The sequence below is a fragment of the Zootoca vivipara genome, chromosome 3 (assembly GCF_965207765.1).
Source record: "Zootoca vivipara chromosome 3, rZooViv2.hap1.1, whole genome shotgun sequence".
Classification (NCBI taxonomy): domain Eukaryota; kingdom Metazoa; phylum Chordata; class Lepidosauria; order Squamata; family Lacertidae; genus Zootoca; species Zootoca vivipara.
The window spans coordinates 117,617,219-117,638,070 of record NC_142586.1 but is presented as its reverse complement, the minus strand read 5'-3'; the positions used below and the strand labels follow the sequence as shown (position 1 = coordinate 117,638,070).

The following is a 20,852-nucleotide window of genomic DNA, read 5'->3' as shown; positions in this document are numbered from 1 at the left end:
AGTACCACTGTATTCTGCTCTGGTCAGACCTCACCTGGAGTACTGTGTCCAGTTCTGGGCACCACAGTTCAAGAAGGATACTGACAAGCTGGAACGTGTCCAGAAGAGGGCAACCAAAATTGTCAAAGGCCTGGAAACGATGCCTTATGAGGAACGGCTTAGGGAGCTGGGCATGTTTAGCCTCGAGAAGAGAAGGTTAAGGGATGATATGATAGCCATGTTCAAATGTATAAAAGGATGTCATATAGAGGAGGGGAAAAGGTTGTTTTCGGCTGCTCCAGAGAAGCGGACACGGAGCAATGGATTCAAACTACAGTACAAGAAAGAAGATTCCACCTCAACATTAGGAAGAACTTCCTGACAGTAAGAGCTGTTCGGCAGTGGAATTTGCTACCAAGGAGTGTGGTGGAGTCTCCTCCTTTGGAGGTCTTTAAGCAGAGGCTTGACAGGCATATGTCAAGAATGCTTTGATGGTGTTTCCTGCTTGGCAGGCGGTTGGACTGGATGGCCCTTGTGGTCTCTTCCAACTCTACGTTTCTATGATTCTATGAGATTACTCTTGCAGTTTCCAGCAAGTGGTATGCAACAGCATGGCTGCTTCTGTGGGTGGAGGCAGAGCCCAGCCGTCCTGGCTGGTGGCCATCAATAGCCCTCTGCTCCTCCACGAATTTGCCCAACCTTCTGGGCCCTTCGTCTCCTCCTTGCCTTGCAGAGTATTTGGAGCGCTTTGTTTTTATAACTCCAGAATCAAATCACAGGGAGATAATGGCCCTCCCTTTGGTCTCCCGTCCTGCCCTCCCCATCTATGGAACCTTGGGGCCTCAGTTATCCCTGCGAGGTTGCCAGGGAGACGAACTGCCACCTGGACCCTGCTCTGGAAGCGAAGATGCCCCGTGCCAATGAACCCTTACAGGAGCTATGAGGACTTCTCCCGCATTCCCTCGGCCTCCCGGCGGCGGCGTTCCCTGCGGCACTGTAGCTCCCAGCCCTGCTTCGTCTCCTGCACCTTCTACACGCCCATCTGCTTGCCCTTTCCGCAAGATGAAATGAAATTCAGCCTCAAGGCGAGTTTAAGGGGCAGGGGAGGCCGGGAGGGGGCACCTGGAGCACTGCTTTCATAAACCGCCACTGGAATTGTCTGGAGAACTCGGTTTTAATCTCTCTCGTGGTTCTGCATGATTTTCTGGATATGCATTTTTTAGCAGGTGGAATCTGCCCGGGGGGGGGGCATCTTGAGGGCTGAAAGGCAGGCTGTACATTATATTTATTTTGCTTTTATTTAATAAATGCATAAGACAGTGCGGAGGTGGGGGGGGTAGAGAAAATGTGCCTTCCTTCACACCGGTCTCTCCTTCGGTGCAGACAGCATTCTTCAAGTAACAAGTCTCCAACAAATGAAAAAGGAAGGCAGATCATAGAATTGTAGAGTTGGAAGGGACCCCGAGGATCATCCAGTCCAACCCCCCTGCAATGCAGGAATCTCAGCTTGAGCATCTGTGACAGATGACCGTCCAACTTCGGCTTAAAAACCTCTCGAAGGAAGGAGAGTCTGCATCCTTCATCTTCTCTAAACACACACACAGATCTTCCAACCATTCCTTGTAGAACTTGTTCACCACCAGACTCCCCCTGGACTCCAGAGAGCCAGTGTGGTGTAGTGGTTAAGAGTGGCAGACTCGTAATCTTGGGAACTGGGTTCGTGTCTCCGCTCCTCCACATGCAGCTGCTGGGTGACCTTGGGCTAGTCACACTTCTCTGAAGTCTCTCAGCCCCACCTACCTCACAGGGTGTCTGTTGTGGGGGAGGAGGGGAAAGGAGATTGTTAGCCGCTTTGAGACTCCTTCGGGTAGCGATAAAGCGGGATATCAAATCCAAACTCTTCTTCTTTTTTTTTTTTTTTTTTTCTTTTTTCTTAGATTACCTGGATACAAATAATGGGGGAGAGGTGGATCCCACTATAGTCTGGGACGCAGGGAAAGCGGTGATGCGAGGGTTCTTTATCCAACAAAACCTAAAGTTGAGGAGAATTAGAGAGGAAAGGAAGAGTAATTTGTTACAAGAAATTAGAAAGAAGGAGAAAAAATTAATTTTAAAGGGAAACGAATCCATAAAATATGAGTTAAAAGTTCTAAAATCGGAATATGAGAAATTAATTGATTACGAATTGGAACAAAACTTGCAATTTTGGAAATACAAAAATTTTAAATGGGCAAATAAGCCAAGCAAATTATTAACATGGCAGCTAAAGAAAAGACAAAAAGAGAAAATTATTAATAAGATTGTATTCGAAGATAGAACCCTCGAAAAGCCAAAAGAGATCTTAAAAGCATTCCAAAAACATTATGAATTAGTGTACCAGAAAGAAGGCACGAACATGCAGAGAATAGAAGATTATATTAAAAAACATAAATTGCCACCTATACCGCCAGACAAAATAAAAGCATTAAACAAAGAAATATCAGTAGAGGAAATAAAGGAAACCCTGAAAACGATGAAAAACGGGAAAGCCCCTGGTACTGATGGTCTACCAACTGAACTCTACAAAACACTAGAAGAGATAATGTTGGTCCCCCTGAAGGATCTATTCAATACAATACTAGAAAAAGGTACTACTCCGCAATCCTGGGAAGAGGCACAAATCATATTAATTCCAAAATCGAAAGCAGAAGTGGTAACACCAAATGACTTTAGACCAATTTCACTTCTAAATAGTGATTACAAAATATTTGCAAAATTACTAGCGAACAGGTTGTCCACTATACTTGAAGACATAATACAGAAAGATCAAGTCGGTTTTGTGAAAGGTAGATTTGCAAAAGATAACATAAGAAATGTTATTAATATTATTGAATATTTAGAGAATAGAAGAGATAAACAAGCTGCTATCTTATCTGTGGATGCGGAAAAGGCCTTTGATAGGGTGGCCTGGGACTTCATGTTAAAACTGTTAGAAGATTTGAATTTGGGGAAAAGATTAGAAAAAGCAATAAAGGCCATCTATAAATCACAGAACGCTAGACTAATCATAAACGGAAGATTTACCAACAAAATTAACATTTTGAGGGGAACAAGACAAGGATGCCCCTTGTCCCCCATTCTTTTTATTATTACACTTGAGATATTATTAAACACAATAAGGAAAAAGGAGGAAATCAAAGGGATCGTGGTCGGTAATAAAAGACATAAAGTAAAGGCCTTTGCTGACGATATCATAATAACCTCAGAGGACCCAATTATAAGTATTCCCAGTGCCATCCAGACAATAGAAGAATATGGGGAATTGGCCGGCTTAAAAATAAATTATAACAAGACAAAATTATTAGTTAAAAACCTCGAGAAAAAAGAAGAAAAAGTATTACAAGAGAATACAAATCTCAAAATTAGCAAGAAAATGAGATATTTAGGAATAGAGATATCAACTAAATCAATTGATTTAATTCAGGACAATTATTTGGAAATTTGGAAACAAATTAGAAAGAAATTTGAAGTATGGAGGAAATTAAAATTATCATTCACGGGTAGGATATCAGCTATTAAGATGTGTGTGGTTCCCAAGATGAACTTTCTTTTCCAAAATCTCCCACTGTTGGGAACTGAGAAATGCTTTAAAGACTGGAAGAGAGACATAGCAGAATTTATATGGAACGGGAAAAAACCCCGGATAAAATATAAGATATTAATTGACCACAAGGAAAGAGGGGGATATGGTCTCCCAGACTTGGAAATATATCACGATTCGGCGGCACTAGTTTGGATCAAAGAATGGATAGAGTTAAAGAATTTTGATTTATTGGACCTTGAAGGTGATGGGCTAGGATTTGGCTGGCATCATTATATGATGAAAGATAGAATAGACAAGAGAAACATTTTCACGTTTAATATAATTAGGAAATCACTATTCAAAGTTTGGGAAAAATATAGGAGATTTTTTGAAGCAAAAACCCCCTGGTGGCTCTCCCCTGCTGAGTTATTGGCAGTGAGGAGGCGTAACATGGAGGGCATTTGGCCTACATATCGCGTACTCCTGGAAGAAAAAGAAGGAGTATTGAAATTAAAAGAATATAGAGAAATTAAAAATTATCTAAATACGTGGCTAGATTACTTCCAAATTAACCAGAGATTTCAATTAGACAAAAAGGTGGGATTTGAAAAAGACAAATCAAAATTAGAAGAAATCTTAATCGATAAGGAAGGTAAATATATATCCAATCTGTATCAATTATTGTTAAAATGGGAAACGGAGGAGGAGCTAACAAAAAATTATATGATCAAATGGAGTCAGGATTTGGGTAAAATAATTAATTTGCAGAAATGGGAACAATTATGGAAAAGAGATTCGAAATTTACTCCAAATTACGATTTGTTAGAAAATTTATTCAAAATGCAAAATCAATGGCATTTAACGCCGGCCAAACTAGCTAAAATGTATCCTAGTGCCAATAATATCTGCTGGAGATGTTGCAAAGAAATAGGTACATATATTCATGTTTGGTGGAATTGTGATCGTATCAAGGAATTTTGGGAATTAGTTTACAATGAGTTGAAAAAAATTCTGAAATATTCTTTCAAAAAACAACCAGAAACCTTCCTATTAGGAATGCTGGGAGAGGATATAAAACCTAAAGATAGATGTGTAGTGAGCTATGCGACTGCTTCAGCAAGACTACTAGTCGCAAGAGCATGGAAGTCAAAAGAAATCCCAAGAAAGGAGGAATGGTTAGAAAAATTAATTTTATATTATAACTTGGCAAGAAAACACGAAATATTGAAAGAAACAAACCTGGAGGACAACGTAGGGAAATGGGAGTCACTTACCGTTTATCTGAGCACTTATATAGATAAATCGTCTCTCCTCTCTGATGTAACAGGACTCTAGAATCAAAAAGATAGCAAATTAGTTATATGAATGTTATTGACATTGTAATAACCATAATCTTTTTTGTTTTGTTTGTGAATTTAGTAGATACAAAAATTAAGTACTTACCGTGTATCAACGTGTGTGACCGGAAACAAGTATAGTATAGATAAGTCTAAGTTAGGTTGTGAAGGATTAGGGATAGGGGTGGGGGTAGGACTCAGGGTGGGGGTGGGGGATTTTTTGTATTTGATAATATGCTGAATTGTTTTGTTTTGTTTTTGTTTCGTTTCGTTTTCTTATTGTTGTATTTGTTTAAATTATTAATAAAAACTTTTTAATTATAAAAAAAAAAAAAAAAAAAAATCCAAACTCTTCTTCTTCTCTTCTTCCTTTGGACACATTTTCTGAAAGCATGGGTGCTATCCTATGGCAGCGAGACTTTGATGGACCCCATACTGAACAGATGTTCTAGGTGCAAGTGAAGTTTCTCAGATACTTAGGGACAGTTATTGTGGACATTGTGAAAGATAACGTGTTGTTCTAGGACAGGCATCCCCAAACTGAGGCCCTCCAGATGTTTTGGCCTACAACTCCCATGATCCCTAGCTAACAGGACCAGTGGTTGGGGAAGATGGGAATTGTAGTCCAAAACATCTGGAGGGCCAAAGTTTGGGGATGCCTGTTCTAGGAGTCCACCAAACACCCTTTTCATGGGGCCGTGAAAATTCCTCATGCGTTGAGTGGCTTGTGTGCTCTTGTTGGTGGTGGTGGTTTTTTTGCTTAGCTTCTCCACACTTATTGCCCAGGTCCAAAAATGAGAGCTTGTACCCCCTTGCAGCCTCTGCTCTTGCACCAATCCTACTGGAACTCAGCACTGGGAGAGCTACCAAAGTTATCTCCATGGAGAACCAACACCTTCCTCCTAAGATGTGAATGCACCATCGCAACAATGAGGTTCCATGTCATAATGTTCGTGGAAACAAACACGGCCGGAAACATCTCTCCGTCTCTCCTCTGGGACACACTAAAAGACTATTTAAGAGGATTTATCATTTGCTACGCAGCATGTTGGAGGAAGAGGAGGAGGAACTCAGGGTAGGAAAACCGGTTGCCCTAGAAACCAAACAAACCCCAGGATCCGTAATAATAACATCTGCTGGAATCGAGGTTCCGGTTAAGAAAAGATACGAGGCTAAAAAATTGCTTTCTGATCAGCTCCAATTTCCCCTTGCCCTCAATTAGAGCAAACATCTTGGGAGTTAAGAGGGAAAGTTTTAGCTTTTTCTCTTAGCGCATGCAATGTAAGTCTCTTTCTGCTGTTAGGGACAAGAAGGCTATTCTTCGCATAACTCAGAAAGCAATCAGTGAGCAACTGGGGTTTTCAGAATAATAATAGTTGTTATTTGGCATTATATAAGGCAAAGCTGACTCCACAGAGGTGATCTCTGCTTTCTTACAACCCGATATATCTTCCCCAAATATGAAGGAGATTGCATATTTCAGTCTTCTGAAAGAGAAGGGGTCAGAAGTGAAAAAGGAACTGGCTGCGTTGGGGAATGATTCAGATTCAGTGAATCATGTCACTGTTGTAAAACAAAGCAGAAGAAATATGGGAAGAAAGCCCTGTTCTGAGTATGAAGCCTTGGTTACGGGATTCTTCAGGCCCAAAGAGGACATCTCATGGACTCCTAGAGTTGGAAGGGATCCTGAGGGTCATCTAGTCCAACCCCCTGCAATGCAGGAATTCATGCAGCTGACAGGGACCAAACCTGCAGCCTTGGCATTGTTAGCACCATGCTATAACCAACTGAGCTACCCAGCTATTCAACAATGAAACCCAGCCAATTTCCCTTGAGGGTGTGAGTTGCAAAGTCCTCACTGCATGTGTTGTGGCTCCACATTTACCATCTCCACGCTGCCTCCTCAGTGGGCTGCATCTCCAACAGACAAGGGCTGGATCAGACCTGTGTGATAATCTGGCTTATCGATGCACCTGGGTGCTAAAGACAAAAGGCGGGGGTTGTCTCAAGACACTGTCACCGGATACTGAATATATATTCAAACATACGTCACCGGGAATTTCTCTTTCAGACTTTTGCTGCCTTCACTTTCCCACTATCCACACCTATGCGCTTAAAGGACATTCAGCATATGCCTAAAGCACATGGCTGCTCCCGAGCGGCAGACTTGTGAAAAAAGAGGAGAGGTGGGTCACCTCGGTGGTGAAACTTGCCATCATTTTCAGAATCATGCCGAGATTAATCCAACCGCCGACATGGTTCAATGGGAACAAATGTCCAAGGTGAGCAGCTCAGTTAGCAGGTTATCACATGAAATCAACCCTGTCCATTGATGATTATTCTTAGTGCTTGTGGTTTTATTAAAACATTTTGAATTGTTTTTAGTGTTCTGTACATTTTGCCTTGCTCGTTGCCCCGAGAGGGTTGCGATTTTTCAGGCAGGCCTGTAGAAGGCATCGAACAAACGGGAATAAATTGTGACGATGGCAACTTACTTTGCAATGTGCAAAGTAATTTCAATGTGGGAGGGGTGGCTAATACCCCAGAGGACAAGATCACACTTCAAAATGACCTTAACTGATTAGACAAGTGGGCCAAAGCAAACAAGATGAATTTTAACAAGGAGAAATGTAAAGTACTACACTTGGGCAAAAAAAAATGAAAGGCACAAATACAGGATGGGTGACACCTGGCTTGAGAGCAGTACATGTGAAAAGGATCTAGGAATCTTGGTAGACCACAAACATGACATGAGTCAACAGTGTGATGCAGCAGCTAAAAAAGCCAATGCAATTCTGGGCTGCATCAATAGGAGTATAGCATCTAGATCTCGGGAAGTTATAGTACCACTGTATTCTGCTCTGGTCAGACCTCACCTGGAGTACTGTGTCCAGTTCTGGGCACCACAGTTCAAGAAGGATACTGACAAGCTGGAACGTGTCCAGAAGAGGGCAACCAAAATGGTCAAAGGCCTGGAAACGATGCCTTATGAGGAACGGCTTAGGGAGCTGGGTATGTTTAGCCTGGAGAAGAGAAGGTGAAGGGGTGATATGATAGCCATGTTCAAATATATGAAAGGATGCCATATAGAGGAGGGTGAAAGGTTGTTTTCTGCTGCTCCAGAGAAGCGGACACGGAGCAATGGATTCAAACTTCAAGAAAGAAGATTCCACCTAAACATTAGGAAGAACTTCCTGACAGTAAGAGCTGTTCGGCAGTGGAATTTGCTGCCAAGGAGTGTGGTGGAGTCTCCTTCTTTGGAGGTCTTTAAGCAGAGGCTTGACAGGCTTATGTCAAGAATGCTTTGATGGTGTTTCCTGCTTGGCAGGGGGTTGGACTGGATGGCCCTTGTGGTCTCTTCCAACTCTAGGATTCTATGATTCTTTTCCATGAGAGAGAGCAGCAGGCCCCACTTAGGGGCCTCACTCTGCATTGCCAACAGAGGCGTGCTTCCTCTTTGCCACCTGTGATGGAGGAAAACATGGGTGGGAAAGCACCTTTTTATCTGGGGGGCTGAACTAGAGATGACCCTCTTTAATGTCTGCTACCTCTTTTGTTGCTGTTGTCCTTAGAATATGGAGAGGAGGTCCAATATGGAGAATATGGAGAGGAGGTCAAAACTAGAGGTGGACCATCTGAGCAAAGAACACGAGAGCTTTAGTGAGAGTGAAAAGAGCTCAGAGAGGTGAGTGTCTTGGTAAGTGGAGAAGACCCACAGGGCAGATTTCATTTGCCAAGTGCAACCACTCTAGGTCAAGATACTTTGTCTGTGGTTTATGTGGGAATGTTAGGGATGTGGATTAGGATATATTATTAGATAGATCCTATCCAAGCTTGTGTTAGCAAGCTTCCAATATCAGCAGAGTGACATTGCCCTTTTGTGCGCAGCAAAGCGTGAGCGTTAGGTTCGCTAGAACCTCTACAACAATATTATACTTTATACTTCAATATTATACTTCCTGGCAAAGTCCCCTTTGTCCCTCTTAAAAGAAATACACAACACAGTGTTTATAAAATAAGATAGTGCTTACTTACAGTTTCATCCTGAGTTAACAGCATAATCTCAGAAAGGCAGGCTTGCTTAGAAAAGTTATAAATATATACATATGGAGACTACTTAGTAAAGTAAGGCTCCATTTGGTCTCACTCTTGGCTGCAGGCCAAGATGGAGAACAATCCTAACTGGAGATGTGTTCCCATTGAAGGATAGAAGGCTAAGAGAGAGAGTGGCTGCTGGCTAGAGGCTTTGTCCCAGCTAGTCCATCTCATTTGCATGTCTTTAGGAACAGGAACTTAATCAGGTGTTCCTCCAGGTAAGTTCCTGTTAGTGGACACTCTAGGAACTGTTGTGACTTGTCTGCCCCAGTGTTCCATCCCACAGTTTATGTGTCTTTGACAGGCACAGCCTACCTACCATTTTTTTTCTATGCTCAAAAGTTTAGAGCTAGAAACTCCTCAGTTCTTGCCAGGTACGCTGGCAGGCAAGGGAGTTTCCTCGTCCCCTCTGGTAGCTTCCAGTAAAAAGTAATGAGTAGGGTGATGACTTTTTCATTTGAACTTTTGCCTATTAATGACTAAAATGAGGTATATTCCATTGAAATATTTAAAAAGGTTATGCATAAACCGTGTTTTTTTTGTATGCCATTTTACCATTTCATAGAATTGTATTAACAATTCTATATATATTTCGTATCAAATTTGGCCACAACACCACATTCCACAACGGGGAGTGTCCTTAGCAACATAGGGTATACAAATGCCACACCTGCGCGAGGTAAAAGCCCCTTTTTGGGACCTCAAAACTCAGCCAGCAGACCCTGCCGGGCATGCTGGGAAATGATCCTACAGGAGAGGTAGCAAAACATCACCCTCTAGTGGCATCTATACTGTTACTGCAGCTAAAAAAAGCTTCCTTATGACCCTATATAATGTTGTATATATGTGACTCTAAAGCTTGGCTTCAATTTTATATCTGCTTACAGTGACATCAAAAATGGTCAAAAAACTGATAAATTAATTTTTTAAAATCATTTTGTGCGTGAGGTTTTTTTTTTAAATCAAATCTCTTTGAAAGTAAGATTTTATCTAATCTTTCATGAAAGCTCATCAAATTATGATACAGGGAAATGGGGTTGTAAAAAAGTCATCACCCTTAGTAATGAGCCTTTGGCAGGTTTATAGTCCTTTTTTATGTACAACAACATACTTAGAGCAGCATCAGGCCGCCCTCCCCACAGATCGCAGTCGCTCACTCTGAGTCCCCTCCCCTTCCTCAGCAAGAAGCGGGCCACCCGCCACCTGTCCCTCCTCTGGGCTTCCGTTGTTCCTGGACCATTTCAGTCCTCCTAGGGGAGGGAGGGACGTCCCTGCCACTCTGGGTTGAAAAATCTCTGTAAGGCTCCCTCCCCCTCCTGGTTGCCTAGCTCCTATCTCAAACTCTCCAGCTCTTCCCCCCCAACTGAGCAGGCTCTGGATCTGCTGGTCTCTCTGCTTCTGTCGGAGACTGCTCTGACTGCGCCTACATTCCTTCATCTTCGGAGTCAGACCAGTCTCTGGCATCTGATTCAGACCAGCCCCTGACAGTTCTGCAGCATTTTCGACCAATTTCAGCAAAAACTTACCTCCTTGCCATACTTCTGGGTTTCCCCGGACATTCTTGCCGATCGCCTATTTTCAAGCCCCGAAACCCGGATGTGTCCAGGAAAACAACAACAACAACAACAACAACAACACCTTTATTGTCATTGTTTAGGTCCCCTACATTTATTTCTTGTTTTTTCCAATTTTATCAATTTTCATTAAAGTTGTTGGCTTGGGTCATAGAAGGAGGCTGAAGTAAATCAAGAGGTTGCCTTATCTCCCAGTGATGAGAATGTATCTTCTCTGTGAATCTCTGCATGCTGATTCTGTTTGCTGTGGGAAAGTTCAGGAAAATAATCCCACCACTCCATTTGATTTGAAGGACTCGGTTGTGTCTCTCTCTATACCCAAATGTCGGTGTTCTAGTAACCTCTCCTTTTTATGCGATGCATTCTTTTACATTACGAGCTCCTTTCAAGGCCAGCCTTTAAATTTAAAATTGCACAGCACTTCCTGTGCAGCAATGGGCCAGGTATTGCTTCCGAGGGAAAAGATCGCAGCCATGGGAGCTTCGGAAGGGGTGGAGGGGGGGGGAAGCAGGGTTTGTGATTATCCCATGGTCTTTTTTAAAAGCTGAAATGTTCTTTTGCAGGGTGAGGGCGATGAAAATGGAAAGCATGGTAAGCAGCAATTTCACTTATGGTAACAGCTTTGCTAACAACTTTAGGGTACTATCCTGCAGTCTCACCCACCTCACCTCCCTCTGGCTCAGCTAGACCAATATTTTTATTTCGTATTTGCCTTTTTTATGAATTGCACTTTTTATGTGTAGTTGGGGGTTCCCCATCCCCACCCCATAATATTGTTGTTGTTGTTTAGTCGTTTAGTTGTGTCCGACTCTTCGTGACCCCATGGACCAGAGCACGCCAGGCACTCCTGTCTTCCACTGCCTCCCGCAGTTTGGTCAAACTCATGTTCGTAGCTTCGAGAACACTGTCCAACCATCTCATCCTCTGTCGTCCCCTTCTCCTAGTGCCCTCAATCTTTCCCAACATCAGGGTCTTTTCCAGGGAGTCTTCTCTTCTCATGAGGTGGCCAAAGTCTTGGAGCCTCAGCTTCAGGATCTGTCCTTCCAGTGAGCACTCAGGGCTGATTTCCTTCAGAATGGATAGGTTTGATCTTCTTGCAGTCTATGGGACTCTCAAGAGTCTCCTCCAGCACCATAATTCGCTTCACAATCTGTCCTTATTTATTTAATAAGTTATTTAATTGATTGATTGATTGATTTAATTGATTGATTGATTGATTGATTGATTGCATCTATATCCCAGCTGCACATATTTCTCTCCCCTCCTCATTTAACCCCACAACAACCCTGAGAGGTAGGCTAGGCTGAAAGGCAGTTGGTTCCCCAAAGTCACCCGTTGAGTTTCATAGGTGAGTGGGGATTTGAACCCTGGTCTCCCAGGTCCTAGTCCAGCATTCTAACCACTAGGCCACCCTGGCTCTCTTTAAAAGAACCTTTCATAAAGGAGACTTTTTATATAGCAAACAACTGCCAAGTTCAGATACATTTATTATTGCTAGTCGTAAGGATGATATACTGTGTCCAGCAACAGCTCCTCGTGGTCTCAGGCCTTTTCCACCTGTGCTGCCCAGTAGATCCCATTAACTGGAAGTGTCCAGGGCCAGGACTGAGCTCGAGACCTCCTAGAATCATAGAATTGTCGAGTTGTCGAGTCCAGCCACCTGCAATGCAGGAATCGTGACTACTTCTTAAATAGGCAATCATGCAAGGTGTGACTGGAAAGTTCGGGGAATGGTCACAGAAATCAGACAGTGAGAAATATTTGAACATACAATTGGCATCGGAAACCCACGAAATGCTCAGAGATGAAGCTGTCACTCAAAAGACAGCATTTCTGTGAAGGGCGGCAAACCATCGAAGATGACCCTCAGTCTGGCAGACTGTCGAGGTGCAGAACGGCGGCAAATGTCGACAGAGCTCGTGAGCTATTGATGTGGGATCGGCGTTTGTCCTTCCGAACAATGGCGGAAGAATTGCATTCTCCGTGTGAAATTGTTACTGAGGTTACTGAGTTGTCCCACCCTCCATATTCTCCCGATCTGGCCCCAATGGATTTCTTTCTCTTTCTAAGACTGAAATCGGCACTGAAAGAGCACAAGTTTCCCAACATTTCACACGTCCAAGCTGCTGTGCCGAGGGAGCTGAAAGCAGTACAAAAAGAGGACTTCTCCAGAAGTTCCCAACAGTTCTACGAACATTGTCAACAGTGCATCGTATCAGTGGGGGGCTGCTGCTTTGAAGGCCTGTAAGGCATGTATGTTCGAATATTTCTCACTGTCCGATTCCTGTGACCATTCACCAAACTTTCCGGTCACACCTTGTAGAATCGTAGTGTTGGAAGAGACGCAATGCTATGCTCTGGGCTCCACCCCCTCCCTGCGGAAAGCAGAGCCTGAAGGCTTTGCACATGCGCAGCAACCCTGAGCATCCCAAATGATGAATGTGGGAAGACAAAAGCCTTGGGTGACCCTCTTCGTCTCCTCTCTGTTATCTTTCAGCTGAAGAAGGTGCTAGCTGAAAACCAGCAGTTGAAAAGTGCTGTAAGTCCGCTATTGTGTGTGTGTTTTGCAAGGGTGGTTTTCCCTTGGGGCTCACAAAGCTTCTGAGCCTTCTCACCTATTAACAACAACAACAACAACAACAACAGCAACAACAACAACAACAACAACAACAACAACAACAACAACAACAACTTATTTATATCCCGCCCATCTGCCTGGGTTTCCCAAGCCACTCTGGGCGGCTCCCAACAGAATATTAAAAACACGATAAAACATAAAACACTAAACAGGGCTGCCTTCAGATGTCTTCTAAAAGTCAGGTAGCTGTTTAGTTCCTTGACATCTGATGGGAGGGCATTCCACAGGGAGGGCACCACCACCTAGAAGGCCCTCTGCCTGGTTCCCTGTATCTTGGCTTCTCGCAATGAGGGAACCGCCAGAAGGCCCTCAGCGCTGGACCTCAGTGTCCAGGCAGAACAACAGGGGTGGAGACGCTCCTTCAGGTATACTGGACCGAGGCCATTTAGGGCTTTAAAGGTCAGCACCAACACTTTGAATTGTACTGGGAAACGTACTGGGAGCCAATTGACTTAATGGATTTACTAGATTCACTGTCCAGAGACACCCCAGTCACAATATGGGCTCCACGTAGTCCTTGGAAAGTACATAGAGCTGGAAGGGGAAGCCGTAGAAGCAGACCACAAAGATGTCAGTGTCCCGGCTCCATAGAAAGCGCCCCCTCTCAAAGGATAGATAAACGAAGGTGGGGATACCGTTGGCCAGAAATGCCTTTCTTCTGGAGAAAAGACTCTTGCCTTTCCGCTGCCACTTCGCAGCACTCACAGAATTGGATTAAATAAGTGTCTCATCCAAAATTGGAGGCAGCAGCGCTTCCGAATGCTGGTTGCTGGAAGCCACAGGAGGGGAGAAGGCTCTTGAGCTCGAATCCTGCTTGGAGGTTTCCCGTAATGGGCATCACTTTGAATTGTACTGGGAGCCAATGTAGGTCTCTCAGGACCGGTGTTATGTGGTCTCGACAGCCACTCTCAGTCACCAGTCTGGCTGCCACATTCTGGATTAGTTGCAGTTTCCAGGTCACCTTCAAAGGTAGCCCCACGTAGAGCACATTGCAGTAGTCCAAGCGGGAGATAACCAGAGCATGCACCACTCTGGGATCCCTAAGAGTCATCTAGACCAACATTCTGCAGTGCAGGGATCACAAGTAGAGAATCCCTGGCAGATGGATAGCCAACCTCTGCTTAAAAACTCCAAGGAAGGAGAGTCCACCAGGAGCGCCCCTGCGTGGGACTTAATGGAATGGATTTTCTTTTGCAGGTTCACTTCTTGAAGCAGCAGAACAAAGGTAGGATCTCTCTCTCTCTCATATTTCCATAAGTTCCGACACATCTTTTTCTAGAAAAGCAGCACCAATAATAAGAATAACAATAGCAATTCTTCTGTGCATATTGAATGATGAGGGGGAAGGAAGCTGCGAGTTTTGACCGATGGACCTGTTTTCTATTCCAGAAAAAGATAGCGAACCAGAAGACTGCAAGAGGTCAGTGCAATCGGATGTCCGGCGGGAGATCGCCAGGTCCTTGTGGAATAATGGACGATATTTATAGAGAATCGCAGAGCTGTGGCGTTCGAAGGAACAGCCCTGGGGTCACCTTGCCCAACTCCCTGCAGTGCAGGAATGCCTGCGAAAGGATCCCATCCAAATTCTGCCTTGAAAGCACCAAGGAACGAGAGACCGAAACCTTCTGAAAGGGTCTTTCCCACTGTTGAATGGCTTAGCCCCAGAAAGATCTCTCTAAGCTTTAGTCAGAATCTCCTTTCCTGCCATTTGGATCTGTTGCTTTGGGTCCCACTTTCTGGAGTAGCAGAAAACCACTCTTGCTCCATCTTCCGTTTGACAGCCCTTCAGATATTTGAAGGTGGCTCTCATATCCCCTCTCAGCCTCCTCTTTTCCAGACTCAACATACCCAGTTCACTCAACCGTTCCCCATAAATCTTCATCACCCCCTGCTCATTTTCTAGCTTATCGATATCCTTTTTAAAGTGGGCTGCCCAGAACCGGACACAAGACCTAACTTGTCAATCTTCTTTCTCCACTCTTTTTTCCAGGGCTAAAGAAAAACTTATGACGGAAATTGGGTCTCTCTTGACCGAAATTGCCTTCCTGAAGGAAGTTCGGGAGCAGCTGGTGAGTGTCTTGGATCAGGGTATTTCCCCGCCCCCCCCCCAATTGTGGCTTAAGTCTCCAGATCCCACTATGAGTAGCTGAAGATCAAACTCCCTTGAACCAAATGTGCTGGTGGGAACAGGATCACTTCCAATTTAACTGAGGCAAAGTGTGCCTAAAACTGCATATAGTCATGAAAATAAGATCCAAGCGCCCGGAATATGAGGGAAAATAGCATTGCAAAAATGTGTATTTTAGGTGAAATAAGGATGAAGATTACAGTGGTACCTCGGTTTACAAACACAATAGGTTCCAGAAGTCCGTACTTAACCTGAAGCGTACTTAACCTGAAGCGAACTTTCCCATTGAAAGTAATGGAAAGTGGATTAATCCGTTCCAGACGGGTCCGCGGAGTACTCAACCTGAAGCGTACTTAACCCAAGGTATGAGTGTAATTGGTTCCAGAAGTCTGTATTTAACCTGAAGCATTCATAAACTGAAGCGAACTTTCCCATTGAAAGTAACGGAACGTGGATTAATCCGTTCCAGACAGGTCCGCGGAGTACTTAAACTGAAAATACTCAAACTGAGGCGTACTTAAACCGAGGTATGACTGTATTAGGGACGCAGGTGGCACTGTAGGTTAAACCACAGAGCCTAGGGCTTGCCGCTCAGAAGGTTGGCAGTTCAAATCCCTGTGACAGAGTGAGCTCTCATTGCTCGGTCCCTGCTGCCAACCTAGCAGTTTAGATAAATAGGTACCGCTCTGGCGGGAAGGTAAACGGTGTTTCCGTGTGCTGCTCTGGTTCGCCAGAAGCGGCTTAGTCATGCTGGCCACATGACCCGGAAGCTGTCTGCGGACAAACGCCGGCTCCCTCGGCCTATAGAGGGAGATGAGCGCCGCAACCCCAGAGTCCACGACTGGACCTAATGGTCAGGGGTACCTTTACCTTTTAAGGATGAAGATACTGATGAATTTTAATGAGGACTTTTTAAAAAAAAAAATTGCAGGCTGACATGGAAATGTAGATAGCATAATAAGAAAAATCACATAAAAATCATAGTAACGGTCCTTCCCACATTGAAAAAGTCATAGACTATTTAAAGGCCTGGAAGAAGAAGGATTATTATTATTATTATTATTTATTTATAGCCCGCCCATCTGGCTTGGTTTCCCTAGCCACTGGGCGGCTTCCAACAAAATATTAAAATACGATGGTCTGTTAAACATTAAAATCTTCCCTAAACAGGGCTGCCTTCAGATGTCTTCTAAAAGTCAGATACAGCGGTGCCTCGCTAGACGAATGCCCTGTTAGACAAATTTTTCGCTATACGAATAGGTTTCGCGATCGGAGGTTGCCTCGCAAGACGACGAGGTTTTCTATGGCCGCCGCTTCGTCTTGCGAAGCGTGGCCATAAAAACCTCCGATCACAAAACCTACTTGCAAAAGGCATTCGTCTAGTGAAAGGGGAACCAGCTGTAGCAAGGGAAGAAGGCAAAGGAAGATGAGCTGTCGGCGCCTCTCAGCTGATCTTCCTTTGCCTTCTTCTCGCGCTGCAGCTGGTTCCCCTTTCTGTTCCGCTGGTCTCCGCCGGTTGCCGCGAGCAGTGAGGGGCAACCGGCAGAGACCAGCGGAACACAAAGGGGAACTAGCATGGGAAGAAGCGGGGGAAGCGGAGGAACGATCCGTTCCCCCCGCTTCTCCCCCCCCCGGTCGCCTGGCACACAGCTCTCTTGGCTGGGGAAGGCAGGCAGGCAAGAGAGCAAGCGCCTGCCTGCCTGCCTTCCCCGTTGCCAGTCCCCCGGAGCCCATAGGAATGCGTTGATTAAGTTTCAGTGCATTCCTATGGGAAACCGGGTCTCGCTAGACGAAGTTTTCGTAGGACGAATTGAGTCCTGGAATGAATTAAATTCGTCTAGCGAGGCACCACTGTAGTTGCTTATTTCCTTGACATCTGGTGGGAGGGCGTTCCACAGGGTGGGTGCCACTACTGAGAAGGCCCTCTGCCTGGTTCCCTGTAACTTGGCTTCTCACAGCAAGGGAACCGCAAGAAGGCCCTCGGCACTGGACCTCAGTGTCCAGGCTGAACGATGGGGGTGGAGACGCTCCTTCAGGTATACTGGACCGAGGCCGTTTAGGGCTTTAAAGGTCAGCACCAACACTTTGAATTGTGCTCGGAAACGTACTGGGAACCAATGTAGATCTTTCAGGACCCGTGTTATATGGTCTTGGCGGCCGCTCCCAGTCACCAGTCAAGCTGCTGCATTCTGGATTAGTTGTAGTTTCCGAGTCACCTTCAAAGGTAGCCCCACGTAGAGCGCATTGCAGTAGTCCAAGCGGGAGATAACTAGAGCATGCACCACTCTGGTGAGACAGTCTGCGGGCAGGTAGGGTCTCAGCCTGGGTACCAGATGGAGCTGATAGACAGCTGCGTCATTCTCGTTTGCAGTCCGCATGCTTCCCGCAGTATAAACATTTTGGTGTGCGTCTCTTTAGAGAAGCGCGTCACGAAATCCGCATTTCAAAAGGGGTGGCGTTCTGGTTGGAGTTAGGGCGCTCGCTCTGCTCTGAGCCGCTTGCTCTCCTGCTTCCCTTCCAGAGATCCAAGGACCCCGAGTCCAGGAAGGAGACGACAAAAGCCCTCACCGAGACCATCCAGGCCAAGCTGGAGGTGGCTCACGCGAAGATCGAGGCGGCCGAGGCCAAGAAGGAGACCCTGGAGGCCAAGCGGAAGGCGGAAGAGGCGGCGGAGGTGGCGGAAGCAGCCCAGGCGAGGGAGGACAACCTCCTCTCCTACGTCTCCAAGATTGCCACCCTGGCGTACCAACAGGCTGCCGAGGCGGAGTATGACTGCACCCAGGCCCGCAAAGCCATGGCGGTGGCAGAGGCCATTCAGGTTGCCACCCTGGCCGACGGCAAAGGCCGACGGAGCCACAAGCACCACCACCACCACCACGGCAAGCACCACCGGAGCCACCACGACCACAGGGGCCACCACAGCCACCACAGCCACCACAGCCACCAAGAGACCCAGAGCGACCTGCCCCACTCGGATCCCGAGACCCTGAGCAGCACCCGATGAGGAGGAGGACGGGAGGAAGGAAGGAAGCAAACGAAGGCAGGAGCGTGGCTGGGCGGGAGGAGAGAGAGAGGGGATTGGCGCCATAGAGCGCCAATAGCAGGAGCCCTGGGCAGAATTAAAATTTATGTTTGAGCTGCTGACTCCTTACTCGTTTCATAGAATTGTGGCGTCGTAGAGTTGGAAGGGACCCACCGGGCTATCTGTTCCTTTCACATTGTTGCTATTTCTAGGGTTGCCAGATTTCAAGAAGGGAAAATCCGGACACAAAAGTCGGCAAAGTTGTTGAGCTTTGGCGCAGTAAGCTAGGGGTAAAGCTTTTAGCTTCTTTGGAGGAAATCCGCCAAATAATGGACACTTCCGACAGGGCTGCCATATGCCCGAGTTTCCCCACATGTTTTAACTGATTTTTAAAATTTTCCGCTGGGACGCCCTTTTCAACGGGCAAATCCCCACATTTCCCCCGGCTTAAAACGCAAGGGAGAAAAATAATTTAAAACAATTAATCATTAATAGAATTACAACTGCACACAGACACAGACACACAAAATGTTAGGGACTGGCATCGGGGCCAGTGGGGCTGGACTCTTGGCCCAAGAGAGGTGGGCAGTGTTTTGTGGGCACCTGTGCCAACCAGGAGGCAAAAGTTGGAGGCAGGGGAAGCTTCGGAGATGGAGGGTGGAGTGCAGGAGGGGTCAGAAGAAGAGGAGGAAGAGGCAGGCCAGGCAAGGGAAGAGCCAGGGGCTTCCCTACCCTCTTGCACCACTGTCTCCCAGAACCAGGAGGGGACTGAAAAGGGAAGAGCAGACGTTTCCCCGCAGGCGCAGTCTCCGGCTGTGCACACGTAGCCCACCAGGGGAAGGTACATAAATTGGTCCCCAGTTGCTGCATCTGTTCCATAGATCACAGACCTGGGAATAGCTGCCTGGGCACAAGATTGGGGTTGCGTGAATATCTAGAACTCTAGAAGTGACTGAATAAATAAAAAAATGTACAGTCATCTTAGACACCAAGTAAGTTTGTTCTGGGTATAAGCTTTCATGTGCATGCACACTTCTTCAGATACCTTCTTCTTCAGATTTTGTGCATGCACACAAAAGTTTATACCCAGAACAAACTTAGTTGGTCTCTAAGGTGCTCCTGGAGAATTTTTTTATTTATTCCGACTGCGTCACACCTACACGGCTACCTACCTGAATATAGAAGCGACTGTAAGTGTTCTCTTGGACAATAAAGAGTTTGCTATTTGCCATGTGCATTGCTGGGAAGCATACTTGACACACACATGCGCACAAACGCATGATCTATTAAAAGCATACAGCAAGAGCAGCAAGAGCGGCAAGGCGCCAGCCCCTTCATTGAAAGCAGCGAGTCCCCCAGAGCTGGTTGAAAGAAGCTCTTCTCTTGCTGGTGGAAGGACAACATATAATAAAAAAAAAAATATTGTTATCTGTCACAAGAGACTAGGATCTTTCTGCAGGGCCTGCAAGACGGAGCTTTTCCGCCAGGCCTTTGGCACAGTCTGACCCCCTCTCCTTCTGTAATCTTCATAGAACTCTAACACGATATTAATTTGATTCTGAATTGATTCTAGAATGTATTTTAATTGTGTGAATTTATGTACACTGTGCTATATAATAATGCGAGATGAGTGCGCAACCCCAGAGTCGGTCACGACTGGACCTAATGGTCAGGGGTCCCTTTACCTTTTATGTACACTGTTAGGGGACCCAGGTGGCGCTGTGGGTTAAACTACTGAGCCTAGGGCTTGCTGATCAGAAGGTCAGCGGTTCGAATCCCTGTGACGGGGTGAGCTCCCGTTGCTGGGTCCCAGCTCCTGCCAACCTAGCAGTTCGAAAGCACGTCAAAATGCAAGTAGATAAATAGGAACCGCTACAGCGGGAAGGTAAACGGCGTTTCCATGTGCTGCTCTGGTTTGCCAGAAGCGGCTTTGTCATGCTGGCCACATGACCTGGAAGCTATACGCCGGCTCCCTCGGCCAATAATGCGAGATGAGCGCGCAACCCCAGAGTCGGTCAAGACTGGACCTAATGGTCAGGGGTCCCTTTACCTTTTATGTACACTGTGCTATTTTTACCTGTTGTTTGCCGTTCTGACCCTGGCTTTGGCCAGGGAGGGCGGAATACAAATTTTATTTATTTATTTATTTATTTATTTATTATTACTATAACAAGAAGGGAGCCAGTCTGGCTCCTCTAGGCAGGGAGTTCCAAAGTTGTTTGGGAGCAGCCATCACCAAGAAGGCCCTCTCCTGCATCCCCACATACCGTGCTTGTGAGGATGGCAGGACCTAGGGAAGGGAACTGGCTGGGGTTGATGGGAGGGGAGCAGGTTGGGGAATGGTGGTCTACACCATTGTGTCCTGATTCATCCCTTTTTTTGGGGGGGAGAATATTCGAGCCACAGTTATGCCTTTGAATGTATATTCAAGTGGATATTTGAGAGTCAGAAAAAGGTTCAGGAAAGAGCCAGCAGAACGATCGAGGAGATTACCGTAAGCGACTTCTCTGTGAACAA

At 45.7% G+C, this 20,852-nt stretch overlaps 1 protein-coding gene across 1 annotated transcript; it reads left to right on the top strand.

The window, feature by feature from the left end:
- Positions 1-813: 813 nt before the first annotated feature.
- Positions 814-18,456, top strand: LOC118082541 (uncharacterized). The gene is made up of 8 exons (XM_060273203.2): positions 814-1,064; positions 8,478-8,563; positions 11,111-11,138; positions 13,045-13,086; positions 14,383-14,410; positions 14,575-14,605; positions 15,176-15,254; positions 17,835-18,456. Exons 1-8 carry the CDS (start codon positions 900-902, stop codon positions 18,315-18,317), a joined length of 942 nt encoding a protein of 313 aa, XP_060129186.1. The 5' UTR covers positions 814-899; the 3' UTR covers positions 18,318-18,456.
- The last annotated feature ends 2,396 nt before the right edge of the window (positions 18,457-20,852 follow it).

What these genes read in the sequence shown, in the direction of transcription:
- LOC118082541 (XM_060273203.2), top strand. Translation starts at nt 900, where the DNA reads ATGAACCCTTACAGGAGCTATGAGGACTTCTCCCGCATTCCCTCGGCC. An exon ending in AAATGAAATTCAGCCTCAAG is followed by an intron (nt 1,065 to 8,477) that starts GCGAGTTTAAGG and finishes TCCAATATGGAG; the next exon opens with AATATGGAGAGGAGGTCAAA. An exon ending in AGGAAGTTCGGGAGCAGCTG is followed by an intron (nt 15,255 to 17,834) that starts GTGAGTGTCTTG and finishes CTTCCCTTCCAG; the next exon opens with AGATCCAAGGACCCCGAGTC.